General features: G+C 39.0%; 1 protein-coding gene across 1 annotated transcript in view; it reads left to right on the top strand.

Moving 5' to 3' along the window:
* Nucleotides 1-7,946, top strand: part of LOC126251941 (aminopeptidase Ey-like) — a 243,344-nt gene extending 235,398 nt beyond the window's left edge. Inside the window, exon 18 of the mRNA XM_049952705.1 lies at nucleotides 7,386-7,946. Within this exon, the coding sequence (XP_049808662.1) occupies nucleotides 7,386-7,541 (156 nt within the window). The 3' untranslated portion in view covers nucleotides 7,542-7,946. The remainder of the gene's footprint in view (nucleotides 1-7,385) is intronic.
* The last annotated feature ends 5,404 nt before the right edge of the window (nucleotides 7,947-13,350 follow it).

Below are 13,350 nucleotides of genomic sequence, written 5' to 3'. Positions count from 1 at the left end.
AATCAGCTGGTGATGCTCTGTATGAGTTCTGGTTGATTGGTGAATGATGCCCAGTGTTGATATGGTGTTTTACCAAGGGCTGCTTGGTTTCTCTTTTCTCCACTCTAGATTTAAAAGCATCTAAAATTTGATGCACAATGGCTATTACTCGATGATATTGTTTCTTGGTCTTATTGGCAGCTCCGTAGCAGATCTTCCCCTGTGTTGTCTCTAATGGTAATGGAGCAAGGTTCTTTGTCAGCGCCACTAAGTAACTCTTCCTGGAGTGGTTCAGCTGCCCCTACAAACATGTCTAATATACTTAGGAATGTGTTGCAGCTGCTCATGACAGTTAGCAGTCCACAGTTCTTGTTGACTGTCAGCAATAATTGCAATCACCACTGACATGTAGATTTCTTTTGTGAGCCTGAGTTGCTCTTTGCAACTGACAAAAGCTTTACAGTTGAACTGAGCATCTCAGTTGATGACTATAGCTCATCTTGTTGATGATGTCATGATAACAACATCTTTAATGGTATATTACTGCTCAGAACAATCTGTATTATGTATGCTTGTTGGAATAATTTCGACAATCTGGAGCTGTAATTTACCAGTCTATGACTGTGATGCCTGTAAGAATTTTAATCCAAGAATAATGTTATGACTACATTCCGACAAAATGACAAATTTGTAGGGGTGTTTTCCCATCATTGATATTGTGGTTCTGTCAGAATGACGTATTTCCCATTTAAACCCTCCAGAATAATCGCTTTTGTATCACAGAACATAGTCTTCTGTAGCTGACAACAATAAACATCTTAACATTACACAAAAAGGAAGCTCCTGAGTCAATTAGCACCTAGACAAGATGGTCATAAATTATGATGCCAATGAGATTTCCTGGCATCTTGGTGACTATCATACTTGGAGCATTTGCTTAACCTCCAGAGATGGTTGCCTCACTTTGTTTTTCTGAAGTAGGAAGCTAGACAAGTGGCTGTTGCATCAAAAGGGCTATGCAGAATGGCTACAGCATGTCGTGGAGTGACCTTCTTTGGAGTACAGTGATGGGCCTTGTTCTCAGGTTGACTATATTCCTCTGCAGCTAACTGGTGTGAACAGATCTGTTTTGATACTTCACATCTGGGAGCAGAGTAGCTGTCGACACTTGTCTTCTTTCTCTGCAGTAGCTCACAATGTGTCCTCATCATCCACAGTGGAAATACACTATCTTGTTTTCTTCTGACCTTCAAATGTCTTTTCCTCTATGAGTCATTACATTTGGTGTAGAAGTTAGTTATAAGGGTTTTGTCGGGTGCTAAGTTGTCATTTGATGACTGTAGCATAGGTCTGAGCTGGCCAAGTCCATTCTTCCTGGTGTGTTTGGCTGGTGATGGAGAATGGTGATAAAAACTGATACATCTATTCTTCAGCATCCTCTGATACCTCCTGATATATGGGGTTGACATTTCTAGCTGCCATACACTGATCTATATTTTTCCTTATCGTCTGCCAAATGAGGGAAGGGAACACATGATGATCTTCTGCAACTGCTACTATCCTCTTGGTGGTCCAGATCCTTCTGTGCCACCTCCCTGTGGATTCAACTGTGGTGAAGATCCCTGTGGTGAAGAATGCTTCTTCCTGGCTCCACCACTGCTCCACGTTCACTGCATACAAGAAAGGAAAACACACAGTTTCCCTTTCCCTCTACATTTATCTTTACTCAATTTACTCATGAGCATCTTTTGTCCAACTCTTTTTTTCTATTGTATTTCCTTGGTTCCCTGGCACCAGTTGGCGATTTTTGCTGTTATTGTGACTACTTGTACAAGACGATCTTGATACATATATTCTGCAACTTCTTTCAGTAAGTGTGTGATTTTGTTAGCTCCTGTATTAGAATTCATGATGTGGCATAGTGCCAATATTTGCTATGTACAACTGAGTAATTTTCCATGATGTTGAGCCCTAGTCTTCAATTGCTCTTCTGCTAAGCAGACTTGCTGCTGGTTGCTGCTAAATGTTTTCTTGAGTTCACCCTAGAATTTTTCCAACTATTGAGCTCCTTCTCATTGCTCTCGAATCACAACTGGCCCATGCCATGTGAGTAAAAGTACATATTTGCCAAACACATCACATCATCCCACTCATTTGGAGTGTATTTTTCCTTCTTTTCCTGCTGTTGTTTATTTTGTAAGGTTTGTGCATTAGCAGGAAGTTGTGTCCCTGGCTGATATAACGGGGCAATATTTTTCTACCCCATCATCACACCACCAGTTGAAAGTCGTATTACCTTTATCCTCTAGGTGATCTGGATGCTTCCGTGCCACCTCCCTGTCGATCCAACTGTGGTGAAGATCCCTGAAATGCTTTCGCAAATTCTCTCTATTGCGCTACTAAATAAATAGCCACACTTCTGACAAATAGGGGAATATTTTGCCTAACATTTTCATTACTATTTTTCACAACAGAGAAAAACCAGAAAATCAACTACCACTCTTCAGTTGTTCATTATTCCCTTGTTGGTGTGTCATTTACTCCATGGCTCTCAGATTCAGACACTTGTTGCACCATGGCACAAATAACTCCCAGACAACCAGTGGTTTTAATACTATTTTTACTGGTCCCCTTCTCCCCTGCTCCACCACTGTTCCACATTCACTGCATACAAAAAAGGAAAACACACAGTTTCCCTTTCTACATTTATCCTTATTCAATTTACTCATGAGCATCTCTTGTTGACTGCTTTCCAATGCTGTTTTGGGATGTTTACAAATATTCCGAAACACTACACATTGTACTTGGTGACTCAGTCAAACCCTTACCTGACCAGCATCTCCGAAAAACAATGATGGATGCCTGATGTGCAGTGACTTTATTGCTGTTTTGGAATCCATCTGTCTCCTGAATATACAGATCGTAGGAGTGATATAATGCTTGGGATTCCAGGTCCTGACTGTGAAGGCTTTTACATTGTGTAATTGGAGTCATGGCGATGGTGATGTTTTGAAGTACCTGGCTTCTCCACCAAACAACATTGTAGAGGTTTTGAAGTACCTGGCTTCTCCACCAAACAACAGTTAGAGGTTTTGAAGTACCTGGCTTCTCCACCAAGCAGTATTACATCTAAACACAATCAGGTCTAAATATAAAAGCAAGTTCATCAGTGAAGTTGAACACATAGTACTGAAAGCAAGTTTATTACTGACACCAAAGTACTGTAAGAACAGAACTGACCTCCTGGACAGAGAGTGCAGCTATTTATACAAACATTGAACTGCCCAGCATGCTGTTGTTTATACAAACATAAAATATTTCAGAATTTACAAACATCAGATATTTCAAGAACTTCCCAGAAATGATCAATGCTAAACAACAAATAGTTGCTAGTGGCTAGATTTGAACTGGTAACTTGCAGCACTCCAACCAGTACCATTAACCACTGCACCACACTGCATGCACTACATCTCATGGCAACATGTTTTGGAGGAACTTTAACAAGCAAAATATATTTCATTCATTTTGAGGTATACTCCTGGAAACTGGTAGAACAATTTTATGCAGATGGAGTGATACTGGTGCAAGTTATAAATATAGCATTTATAGGTGACTACTCTGTTCTGGAATAGTGTTAACCAAGCCTCAGGTATGGCTTTTAGTACATTCAAAAGAGGAATACTGAGAGAGGCATTATTCAATAAGTTATGAAACACATTTTTTTCTGAAAGCAGGTCGGTTTTATTCAGTATTCCAATACCTTACTGGGAGGCCTGTTTGCCCACATAGTACCACTCTACTGTTTGACATATGAGCCAATGTCTTCCTGTATCTATAAACCCCCCTCATCCAACACTGCTCCCTATGGAGTGCATCCTTCATTGGGCCAAACATATGGAAATTAGAAGGCTTCTTTTGTCAAGGGGAAGAAGTTCAGTTGCAATTTGGTAGTGACAAACAAGTTAAAGTTGTTTCTTCAATTTCTACATGGAAATTAAATTTATGTCCTATGTTGTTACTGTGTAAATCACAGATCAGATCAAACTGATTTTTATTACCAGAAATAAAACTGTTTAAGTAGTACATGTATTTGTAAGTGAGTGTAAAAATGTCAGGATCTTTAAGATGGTTTCTGCGAAACGTGCATATACTTTGCACAATACCCTTACTACTCGCATCTGCTGAAAGTAAAATTTGTTTTTCTTTAGGTACAGTTAACAAAACAAAACTGTTCATATAGAAAATAGTTAAATTCTGTATTAGGCATTCTCGGCATGCACAGCTACGTCACAGACTGTGGCAACAACTTCACCCCATTAATGGATTATAGTAGCAACATATTATTGTATCAGAGAAGTGTACTACATACAGCATTGGAGATTCATACCTAATAAACATTATACATGAAGTATACGATGTCAACAGTGACTGCAAAATGTGTAGCGATTTGGCCGGGAGCCGTAGATGCGTTTCATAGGACTTACTGGTGTTGTGCAAGTAGCTCATTGTCAAAGTGTCTGATATTCATTCATTCTGTCAGAAAGCTTGGTCATCATCTACGCAATCGGAGTTTGGTTCTGCCATCTCAGAATTTTAAACGAAATTCATCCAAGTTATTTCAAGGTTTCAAGGGAATCTGTTTTATAAAAGAGAGAAAATATTATTATTTCGTGGAGTAAGAGTCTAGATCAATTAGATTTCTAGCAAAATGTTGCCTTTTATGAAGTTCATATTTCACATGTAGCAGAGACTAACTAATTGAATAAACAGACAATTCTCTGGCAATAATGACACTGGTAATAATATACTTCTTTTTCAAATTACACACTCAAATGTAAGTGCCAAACTCAACAGCAGTCATTTTGCGTTTTCATTTGGGAACTCCAAAATTCATTATAATTCTCAAATTCGAAAACAACCTGGTCCAAATCAAGTTTCCAAAGAGAAAGTTTCGCCTGCATGCATAAAATGTTTCGTAAAAACAATAGACAGAATGGGCATGTAGATGTCGCAGGAAAGAAATCATCAAGCTGAAATTGACTAAAAGAGAATATATGTTAAACGAAGTGCTCCTAAATATTGATCTCTTAGTGAAATTACAAATACCGCTATGCTGGTAAAAATAAATTCATCTATTCAGATTAGTGGTTCTGATAAGACATTTAAATTCTGTAAAGGAATATTTGTTAAAATCTGGCTGGAAGTGTATGATGATCCAAAAGAGATAAGCAGGTACAAAACTTCAAGACCATCCAGTTGACAGGACAAGCGTAGAATTTGGTTTTCCAGTGGAAGTTACGATTCATTTTTCCCTAATTTTCAAGGAAAATAGAAGCCAATAGTTTCCGTGATCTGTGGGTGCAGACCTACAGATGTCACACGAAGGAATGCATTATGCTTTGTCTTACGGCAACTAGAATTCAGTTGGAGAAAATTACTATTTATGTTCTGATTTGACACTGTTTTTAATTTACTCAACAGATATTATCATTACTGAAAATGTATTTGAATACAGAGGAAAGGCTTCTGTTATTAGAGTGTTCACTAATGTGAGACAGCTACATTCTGACTAAAGCAAGTGCACTGATGCGAACTGTACACAAACGAAGGTACCCAAGTTTAGCAATCGCCCAGAACACAATTCCATACTAACACAATCTGAAAATATGCAAAATAAACCAACACTCTTGTCCCTAGAAAAACATATTGAGAATTGTATCTGAGGACAAAATGTAGCGAACTGAGGTTCTTGATTATTTTATCTATGCATTTATTCCGTATCATGGTGTCACCCAATTGAACCCGAAGGAGATTCACAAAGGGTGTTTCAGTTAGAGTATGAGAATTAATGACTTCTTCTGGTGCTAGCAAGTCTTTTCTGCTTGTTTTGAATCACATAATATGAGTCACTGTGAGATTAAGACTTAAAATGCTAGCTGTAAACCACGTGTAGGCCTGTTAAGCTATCTTATGAGCTGTGTTCGGTAATATTGCATTTAGACATTTGAGTAGTACGCTTGTGTTGTCAGCAAGCATTACAACGTTGAACCACCCTTTAAAGCCATTGGAATATATAGGTTAAGAAAATAGGAGTACTGGTCCTTCTGGTAACTAGGCTAATTTCTTATGTTCTCCCATGCTGAGGTTAGGTCCATGCTTTGAGACATGCTGCTGTCTGTTGAGAAGGCGACACTCCATCCTTATAAAAAGAATGTCGTCAACACAATGACACTTGTGTAATATTTGTATGCCATTAATATGGGATTATTTACCAGACATATTAAAATGTGCCTTTGTTTTCCCCTTTTATAAGAAAGATGATTTAGTGGATATCTGCCCAATCCTACTCTTTACATTGTTTGTCAAAACTGTTGAGGAAGTATTTACATGAGGGCTGTTGTGTATCTATGCAACAATAAGACACTTAGTCAACTATGTTCTGAGATTTCGAAGTTGCTGTTCTGGATCAGTTATTTATACATTCACAGAGCACATAATAAAATTTTAAAATAAGAAAATGTCACCAACTAGGATCTTTTATGACTTATCAAAGGCAGAACGCTACTCTAGGAAATTTGAATAATACAATGAAGGTGCCACATCTTCTGCACAAGAACAATCAAACTGACTCCTGTATTTCACGTGGTGTTCCTGGTTTACTTTGGTATTCCACCATATTATTTAAATCTGGAAACAGAATTAGTCCTCACTGCAGATGAGGTAAAGCAAACTGTCAAGCCAACATCACCTGTGATTAAGAACTTGTGCCTCTTACATCCTTCGCATGTACATGTCACTGCATTGATGAATACAAAGGCTTTGTTGGGTCTCTTTACCACAAATAAAAGATGCCCACCAAGTTGGCTATTGCGAGTTGCCCTGATATCATGTGAACTTCATTGTACCTGCATAGTTTCAACCGATTTTCACAGAAACTTGTCTTTGTTACATTATGTTTTATTTCAGAGCTTTTAATATTTTTCTGTTTCATAATCTTATAAGTCACTAACAGGAGAACATAAGTAAAATGACTAAAAATGACCTAGAAAAGATGTGTCAACACGAATTTGCACACAGACTAAACTTGATGATAATGAGCTTGTAACCCGGATTTGCTTTGTGGCCCTTGAACATATTATTTGCATTCTCTTGTATCGACATTCCATCTTAGTCAAATACTACGGATGCTACTTGTTTTTAACAATGTTATGCAGTGACAGGCTATAATATTAATAATATTAGTTAATTTATGAACTGACATATTACAATATCAGGCAAACTGTAGTCTTTTTTTGTCAAGCCATTATATCGAATGTCAACCATAAGAATGTGTGTTACGTTATTAAAAGATCGAAGATAGCTGACAATTTTAGATTGTGTTCATCATTTGAAGACTGCTTTTTCAGGTGGCAGGATTTTACTCAGCCCGCCAGCGTGACACCCCACGTCTGCTTTCATTAGTGAGCGACGCTATGAGGAACATCGTCGATAACAGCAAGTGGTACGATCGCAGCTTGCCGCAGATCGAGACTTGGATCCGTCGATATCTCAGTGACGACTGAATGTGAATATTTGGAAATTTTATTAAACTGATAACCAAATACGTTTTTAAGGACGCATATACTAAGAAGTATATCATAAAATCAATACAGAAATGATTATCATGTCGTTTATATGTAAAGACTTACGTGCAGTGTTTTCTTCGATAACTGCAAGTGGTACGATCGCAGTTTGACGTAGATCAAGACTTGGATCCGTCGATATCTCAGTGGCAATTGACTGTCAATATTTGTAAATTTTATTAAATTTATTAGTACATACGTTTCTAAGGAAGTATGTGCTAAGAAGTGTATCATAAAATCAATACAGAAATAATTATAATGTCGTTTATATTTAAAGACTTACGTGTACTGTTTTGCAAATCCTTCATCTGTACATAAATAAATTATGAACTGATTTTCAGTGAATTTATCTGGTTTGAAGCTTTCATTATTCAGTATGTTTATAAAGAGCAGTAAAAACTGTCTTTCGTAGCTTTTTATGTGTTCTCACATAACACAAAAAAATTCACAATGTTGTACCAATGGCAAAATGTATGGAAACAGACACTTAGGAGAAAAGAATCAGTTTATTTCGAAATTCGTCTCAAGGTAGAATAGTGTTGTTGTAAGTGAAGCAATATATCAAAAAGGCTAACTATTGCCGTTCGTTTACGTAATTAATTCGTAGGTGTAAAATCCGACGTCATTGGTCACAGATATGTGGTTGTTACACTATGTGCGACATTCAGCTGTTTCTTTATCATGATCTCGGGTGGCAAAGTATGATCGACAGCGAAGATTTCCTGTTATTTAAACCTTACATTATATTAGCACACTCCCCAACCTCTTCTTATGGAACTTCTTTCTCGAAGTGCTGCAGTTACTACTAGGAGTTAAGAGTACAAATTCGACACAAACTCTCAAAATAAATACAAGGCTTCTCATTAACAGTTTCTCGTAGCCTATATTGTACTCTTTTTTACAATAACGTGCGTTACGAAGTTGTTGCATTATGTAGAACACCAGAAAGATACAGATAAGGACAAAGTCCAGAAACGTTCTGTCTTCATCAACAAACGTCAGTTGAATGTATCTATTTAACAAGTTTTCTCTTATCCACGTGAATCAGAGGCACAGTTACGACCGCTCTTCGTCTATGGCGCACAGTTTATCCCCAAGGCAGGAACAGATGATATGGAATATGCCGCCGACCAGCAGATGCCGCGAACGTGATATGATGCATATCGTCGTTGTGAGTTGGCAGATACGCTGTGTCTACCCATCCCATTATATACGCGCATAAATAAAACATACATCTAGACAGTAGATTATCTAATACATTACGAAAACAGTCTTTGTGTAGTGGCGATCACCACTCGTCGGTTTGAAAAATGCTTGTGCAACACATCACTTCATAAAAGTAATATGTTAGTCTGCACATGCTTGTATTGTTAAATGAGACAATCTATATACCGGTGAAGAAATGCACTCTCGAGTAACACTACGAGTTTATGTTCATAACACAAATAATATTAATTTAAAAAAGGGAAGATTAGAGTTTAACGTTGCGCCTACAACAAGGTCATAAGAGACAGAGCACGTACTCGGAACGTTGCAAGGACGGGGAAGGAAATCGGCCATGTCATTTCGAAGGCGTCATCCCTACATTTTACTCGGGCGATTTTGGGAAATCACGGAAAACCTAAATCTGGATGGCCTTTCAAATGTAAGCTGCTGTTAAACAGTTTCCAAGAATGCATATGAGGAGTTAAAGAATTTCTACTGGATAAGTAGCTAGGTTTTACGTATTTATCGACAGAACTGAACTACGTTATTTATTAATACTTTATCATCTGAGCGTACTTTCTGATAACGTATATTTCCGCGATAGCTATACATTTCAGCAGACGCCAAGAATTCGCATCAGTTGTAACATACAACAGTATCAGTATAACTTGACTGTACAGCGCCTGGGTCATTCGGGTATTGTTTAGTATTGTCGGGCGCCTGCGGTCACGCCTGCACGTAAACGAGGTTTAGTTCCGCGCTCTGCCATCGGCAATTGTAAAATAAACAGGTAGTACGTAGTTTGTAAATCCAATGAATGTGCTCCAAGTCACAATAAAAATCGCATTATAATCTAAAATTTTTAAAACTAATATGAATAAATAAACTCACTAGTCAGCAAAGTTTGTGCCTGGCTTTGACGGCAGAAAACTTGTTGACCCCCCTTCATAGTTCAGACGGTTATCAGTTACGAGGTCGGCTTCGATGTGAAGCATGAACAAGGCGTAGAACGTATACTATGTGATCAAAAGTATCCGGACACCTGGCTGAAAACGACTTAAAAGTTCGTTGTGCCCTCCATCGGTAATGCTGTAATTCAATATGGTGTTGGCCCGCCCTTGCCCTTGATGACAGCTTCCACTCTCGCAGGCATACGTTCAGTCCGGTGCTCGGAGGTTTCTTGGGGAACGGCAGCCCATTCTACACGGAGTGCTGCATTGAGGAGAGGTTCAATGTCTGTCGGTGAGGCCTGGCACGAAGTCGGCGTTCCAAAACATCCCAAAGGTGCTCCGTAGGATTCAGGTCAGGACTGTGCAGGCCAGTCCATTACAGGGATGTTATTGTAGTGCATTATGAAGGGGTGATCGATTGTGTTGAAAGGTGTAATCGCCATCCCCGAATTGCTCTTCAACAGTGGGAAGCAAGAAGGTCCTTAAAACATCAATGTAGGCCTGTGCTATGATAGAGTCTCCCAAAACAAAGAGGAGTGCAAGCCCCCCCCCCCCCCCACCAGCATGAAAAATACCACCACACCATAACATCACCGTCTCCGAATTTTACTGTTGGCACTAAACACGCTGGCATATGAAGTTCACCGGCATTCGCCATACCCACACCCTGCCATCGGATCGCCACATTGTGTACCGTGATTCGCCAATCCATACAACGGTTTTTCACTGTTCAATCGTCCAATGTTTACGCTCTTGACACCAAGCTAGGCGTCCTTTGGCATTTACCGGTATGATGTGTGTATTATGAGCAGCCGCTCGACCATGAAATCCAAGTTTTCGCACCTCCCGCCTAACTGTCATAGTACAGGCGGTGCCTAACTGTCATAGTACAGGCGGTGGATCCAGATGCAGTTTGGAATTCCTGTGTGATGGTCGGGATAGACGTCTGCCTATTACACATAACGACCCTCTACAACCGTCGGCGGTCTCTGTCAGTCAACAGACGAGGTCGGCCTGTACGCTATTGAGCAGTACGTGTCCCTTCACATTTCCACTTCACTATCACATCGGAAACAGTCGAGCTGGGGATGTTTATGAGTGCTGAAATCTCGCGTACAGAAGTATGACACAAATGACACCTAATCACTTGACCACGTTCGAAGTCCACGAGATCCGCGGAGCGCCCCATTCTGCTCTCTCACAATGTTTAATGACTACTGAGATCACCTACTTCGCAGTAGGTGGCGGCGCAATGCACTTAATATGAAAAACGTATGTTTTTGGGGGTGCCCGGATACTTTTGATCACATAGTGTAGGTGCGATTTAATCTTTTAAGAGCCGAAAACGAACGTTCTGCTGAACAATTTGTATGTGTCGTACATAGAAATCTTCTAAGAGCAATGTCAACATTCGGAAACACGGACTGTAACCTCTCTTTTCGTAAAAATTTACTCATTTCGACTAGTATATCACTAATCTCTGAAGATTTCAAAAGTTCCAAGAAATGTCCACATTCAATAGGGAAGGAAGGCTCTAAATCTGTGTCATATGACGCTTGGAGTTTTGCTGCACGTTCAGTAATGTCGACAGGTGAGCTGTTCTTAAGGTTACTGAAAACTACAGAGTTCTATAGCTTTCCTTCCTCCTCACTAATTCGGAGTACAAGTTGTCAAGTACTGGGAGAAATGTTTCGACTCTAAATTTTTCGCTTCCAGTCAGATAAACTTCTTCACAGAGCCCGCTTCTTCGTCATCATGAAGTATGCGTTTTCGTGATATTTTATAGGTGCATTCATGGTCTATATCGGTCACAATCTGCTTGGATTTATTTTCATAATAGTTGAACATTCCACGAATAGATGCAACAAATCATACAAGTGATTCATATAATTCATGCCCTATTTTAGTATCAATATTTACACTTTGCAATTTCAGATTTACACTATTAAATCTCTGGAGTATGTCCTTCCAAAACTGTCATCATGAATACTGTATCTAGCCTGCTGAGTTGATTTATTAAAGCTGAAGCCTCATTTCGCACAAGTGGTTCTTCAAACGTATTATTGGCAATATGTGTGAGGGCATTGATAACGCCCTCCTAGTTTTCGTATAGACTTACACATGCTTCCTCGCTTGACCAACGTGTTTTTGATAAATTTTGTAACGTTTTGCTTGCTTCCCGGTGTCATGAATGAAAGAAGTTTAACCCCGCAGAGAAAAAATTATAAAGATTTTGCACTACATTGAAAAATTAACATACTTCCCGACAACCGATTGCAGTACTAGTACCGGCTAAATCCAAAGAATGTGTTGCACAAGGCACATAATGCGCTTTCGGATTTCGTTATTTAATGCGTGCCTGCAAACCAGTGTAGGTTCCTGACATATTGCTTGCATTGTCGTATGACTGACCTCTAAAGTTAGTAATATCAATGTAATTTGTAGAGAGGACCTTTAGTACGGCTTCAGCTAAGTTTTCGGACAGTGTCCCGGATTTGGTAAAAACAGAAAGAAACGTTCAACAGGTTCACCATTCTCATTCACGTATTGATATGAAAGATAATTGATCAATATGTGAAATGTCCAGGGTAGAATCCACTATTATAGGGAACTATTTGGCCTGTTTTATTTCACTTATGATAATGCTTTTTATTTGTTCAGAAAGAAGCTGTATTATTTCATCACAGATTGTTGAAGAAAGATAACTTGTATGTACCTGCCCTGGATTTCCATAACGTTCAATGTACTCTGCGAGAAAAGGATCAGACTCGGCTGTAAGTTCATGAGACATCATAAATTGACCATTATGTAATGAATGGAATATTTCATCGTGTGTCCGTAGGGGAAGTTCACGACCTGTTAGCTTCTTCACTACTGCAAACACCCTTTTCAACATGCTGCGCCGGTACATTTTTTCTGTCTCATCATATGACTCGAAATGGTTATCTGCTGTTCCAAGTGAATTTTTTCTTGTTAAGAGTGATAACACAGAGTTTTGTGTTCAAGGGAATTCTCACGATGAGGTAAAATATTAGAAATATTTTTCCAATCTGCAGTAGGCCTACCATTAGCAGCAGTCGCGGCCTTACCTCCCAACAGAATACATGGTGCACAAAAACAGCACCGGTGCTACAGGAGTATACTAGAAAATCACACAGAGTTGATTCACCAGTTAAGAGTTTACGCTAAAATACATTTTTGTTCCAATATCTGGTTATATCGCCTATTGATCTTTCTGAATTAGAAAAATCACCGTTACAATTTTGATTACTGCCACGTTGTAAGAAAATGTGGATTGTTGATTCATTGACACACCATTCTGCAGGATCGTCACTAACGAGGTTATTTCTTTTTGTAATGTTTGACTCGACACTTAGTTTTTCGTGAAACTCGAAATCAGGAACAATTTGCTTTTCTTCATTTTGAACTTTTGTTTCGTCTGTATTTACTTCTTTTACAATAGCTGCAGTGCCAGAAATATCACCCGTACTACTTGAACTCAAAAGTCGAACCAGCAGCATTTTTTCCGAAAAATTAATCTACTCTGCCAAGCGTTTTTAGAACATTGGCTTCTCGTTCTCGCCTTTCCTTCG

Source organism: Schistocerca nitens, chromosome 1, assembly GCF_023898315.1.
Source record: "Schistocerca nitens isolate TAMUIC-IGC-003100 chromosome 1, iqSchNite1.1, whole genome shotgun sequence".
Classification (NCBI taxonomy): Eukaryota; Metazoa; Arthropoda; class Insecta; order Orthoptera; family Acrididae; genus Schistocerca; species Schistocerca nitens.
This window is presented reverse-complemented; position numbering and strand designations above follow the sequence as displayed.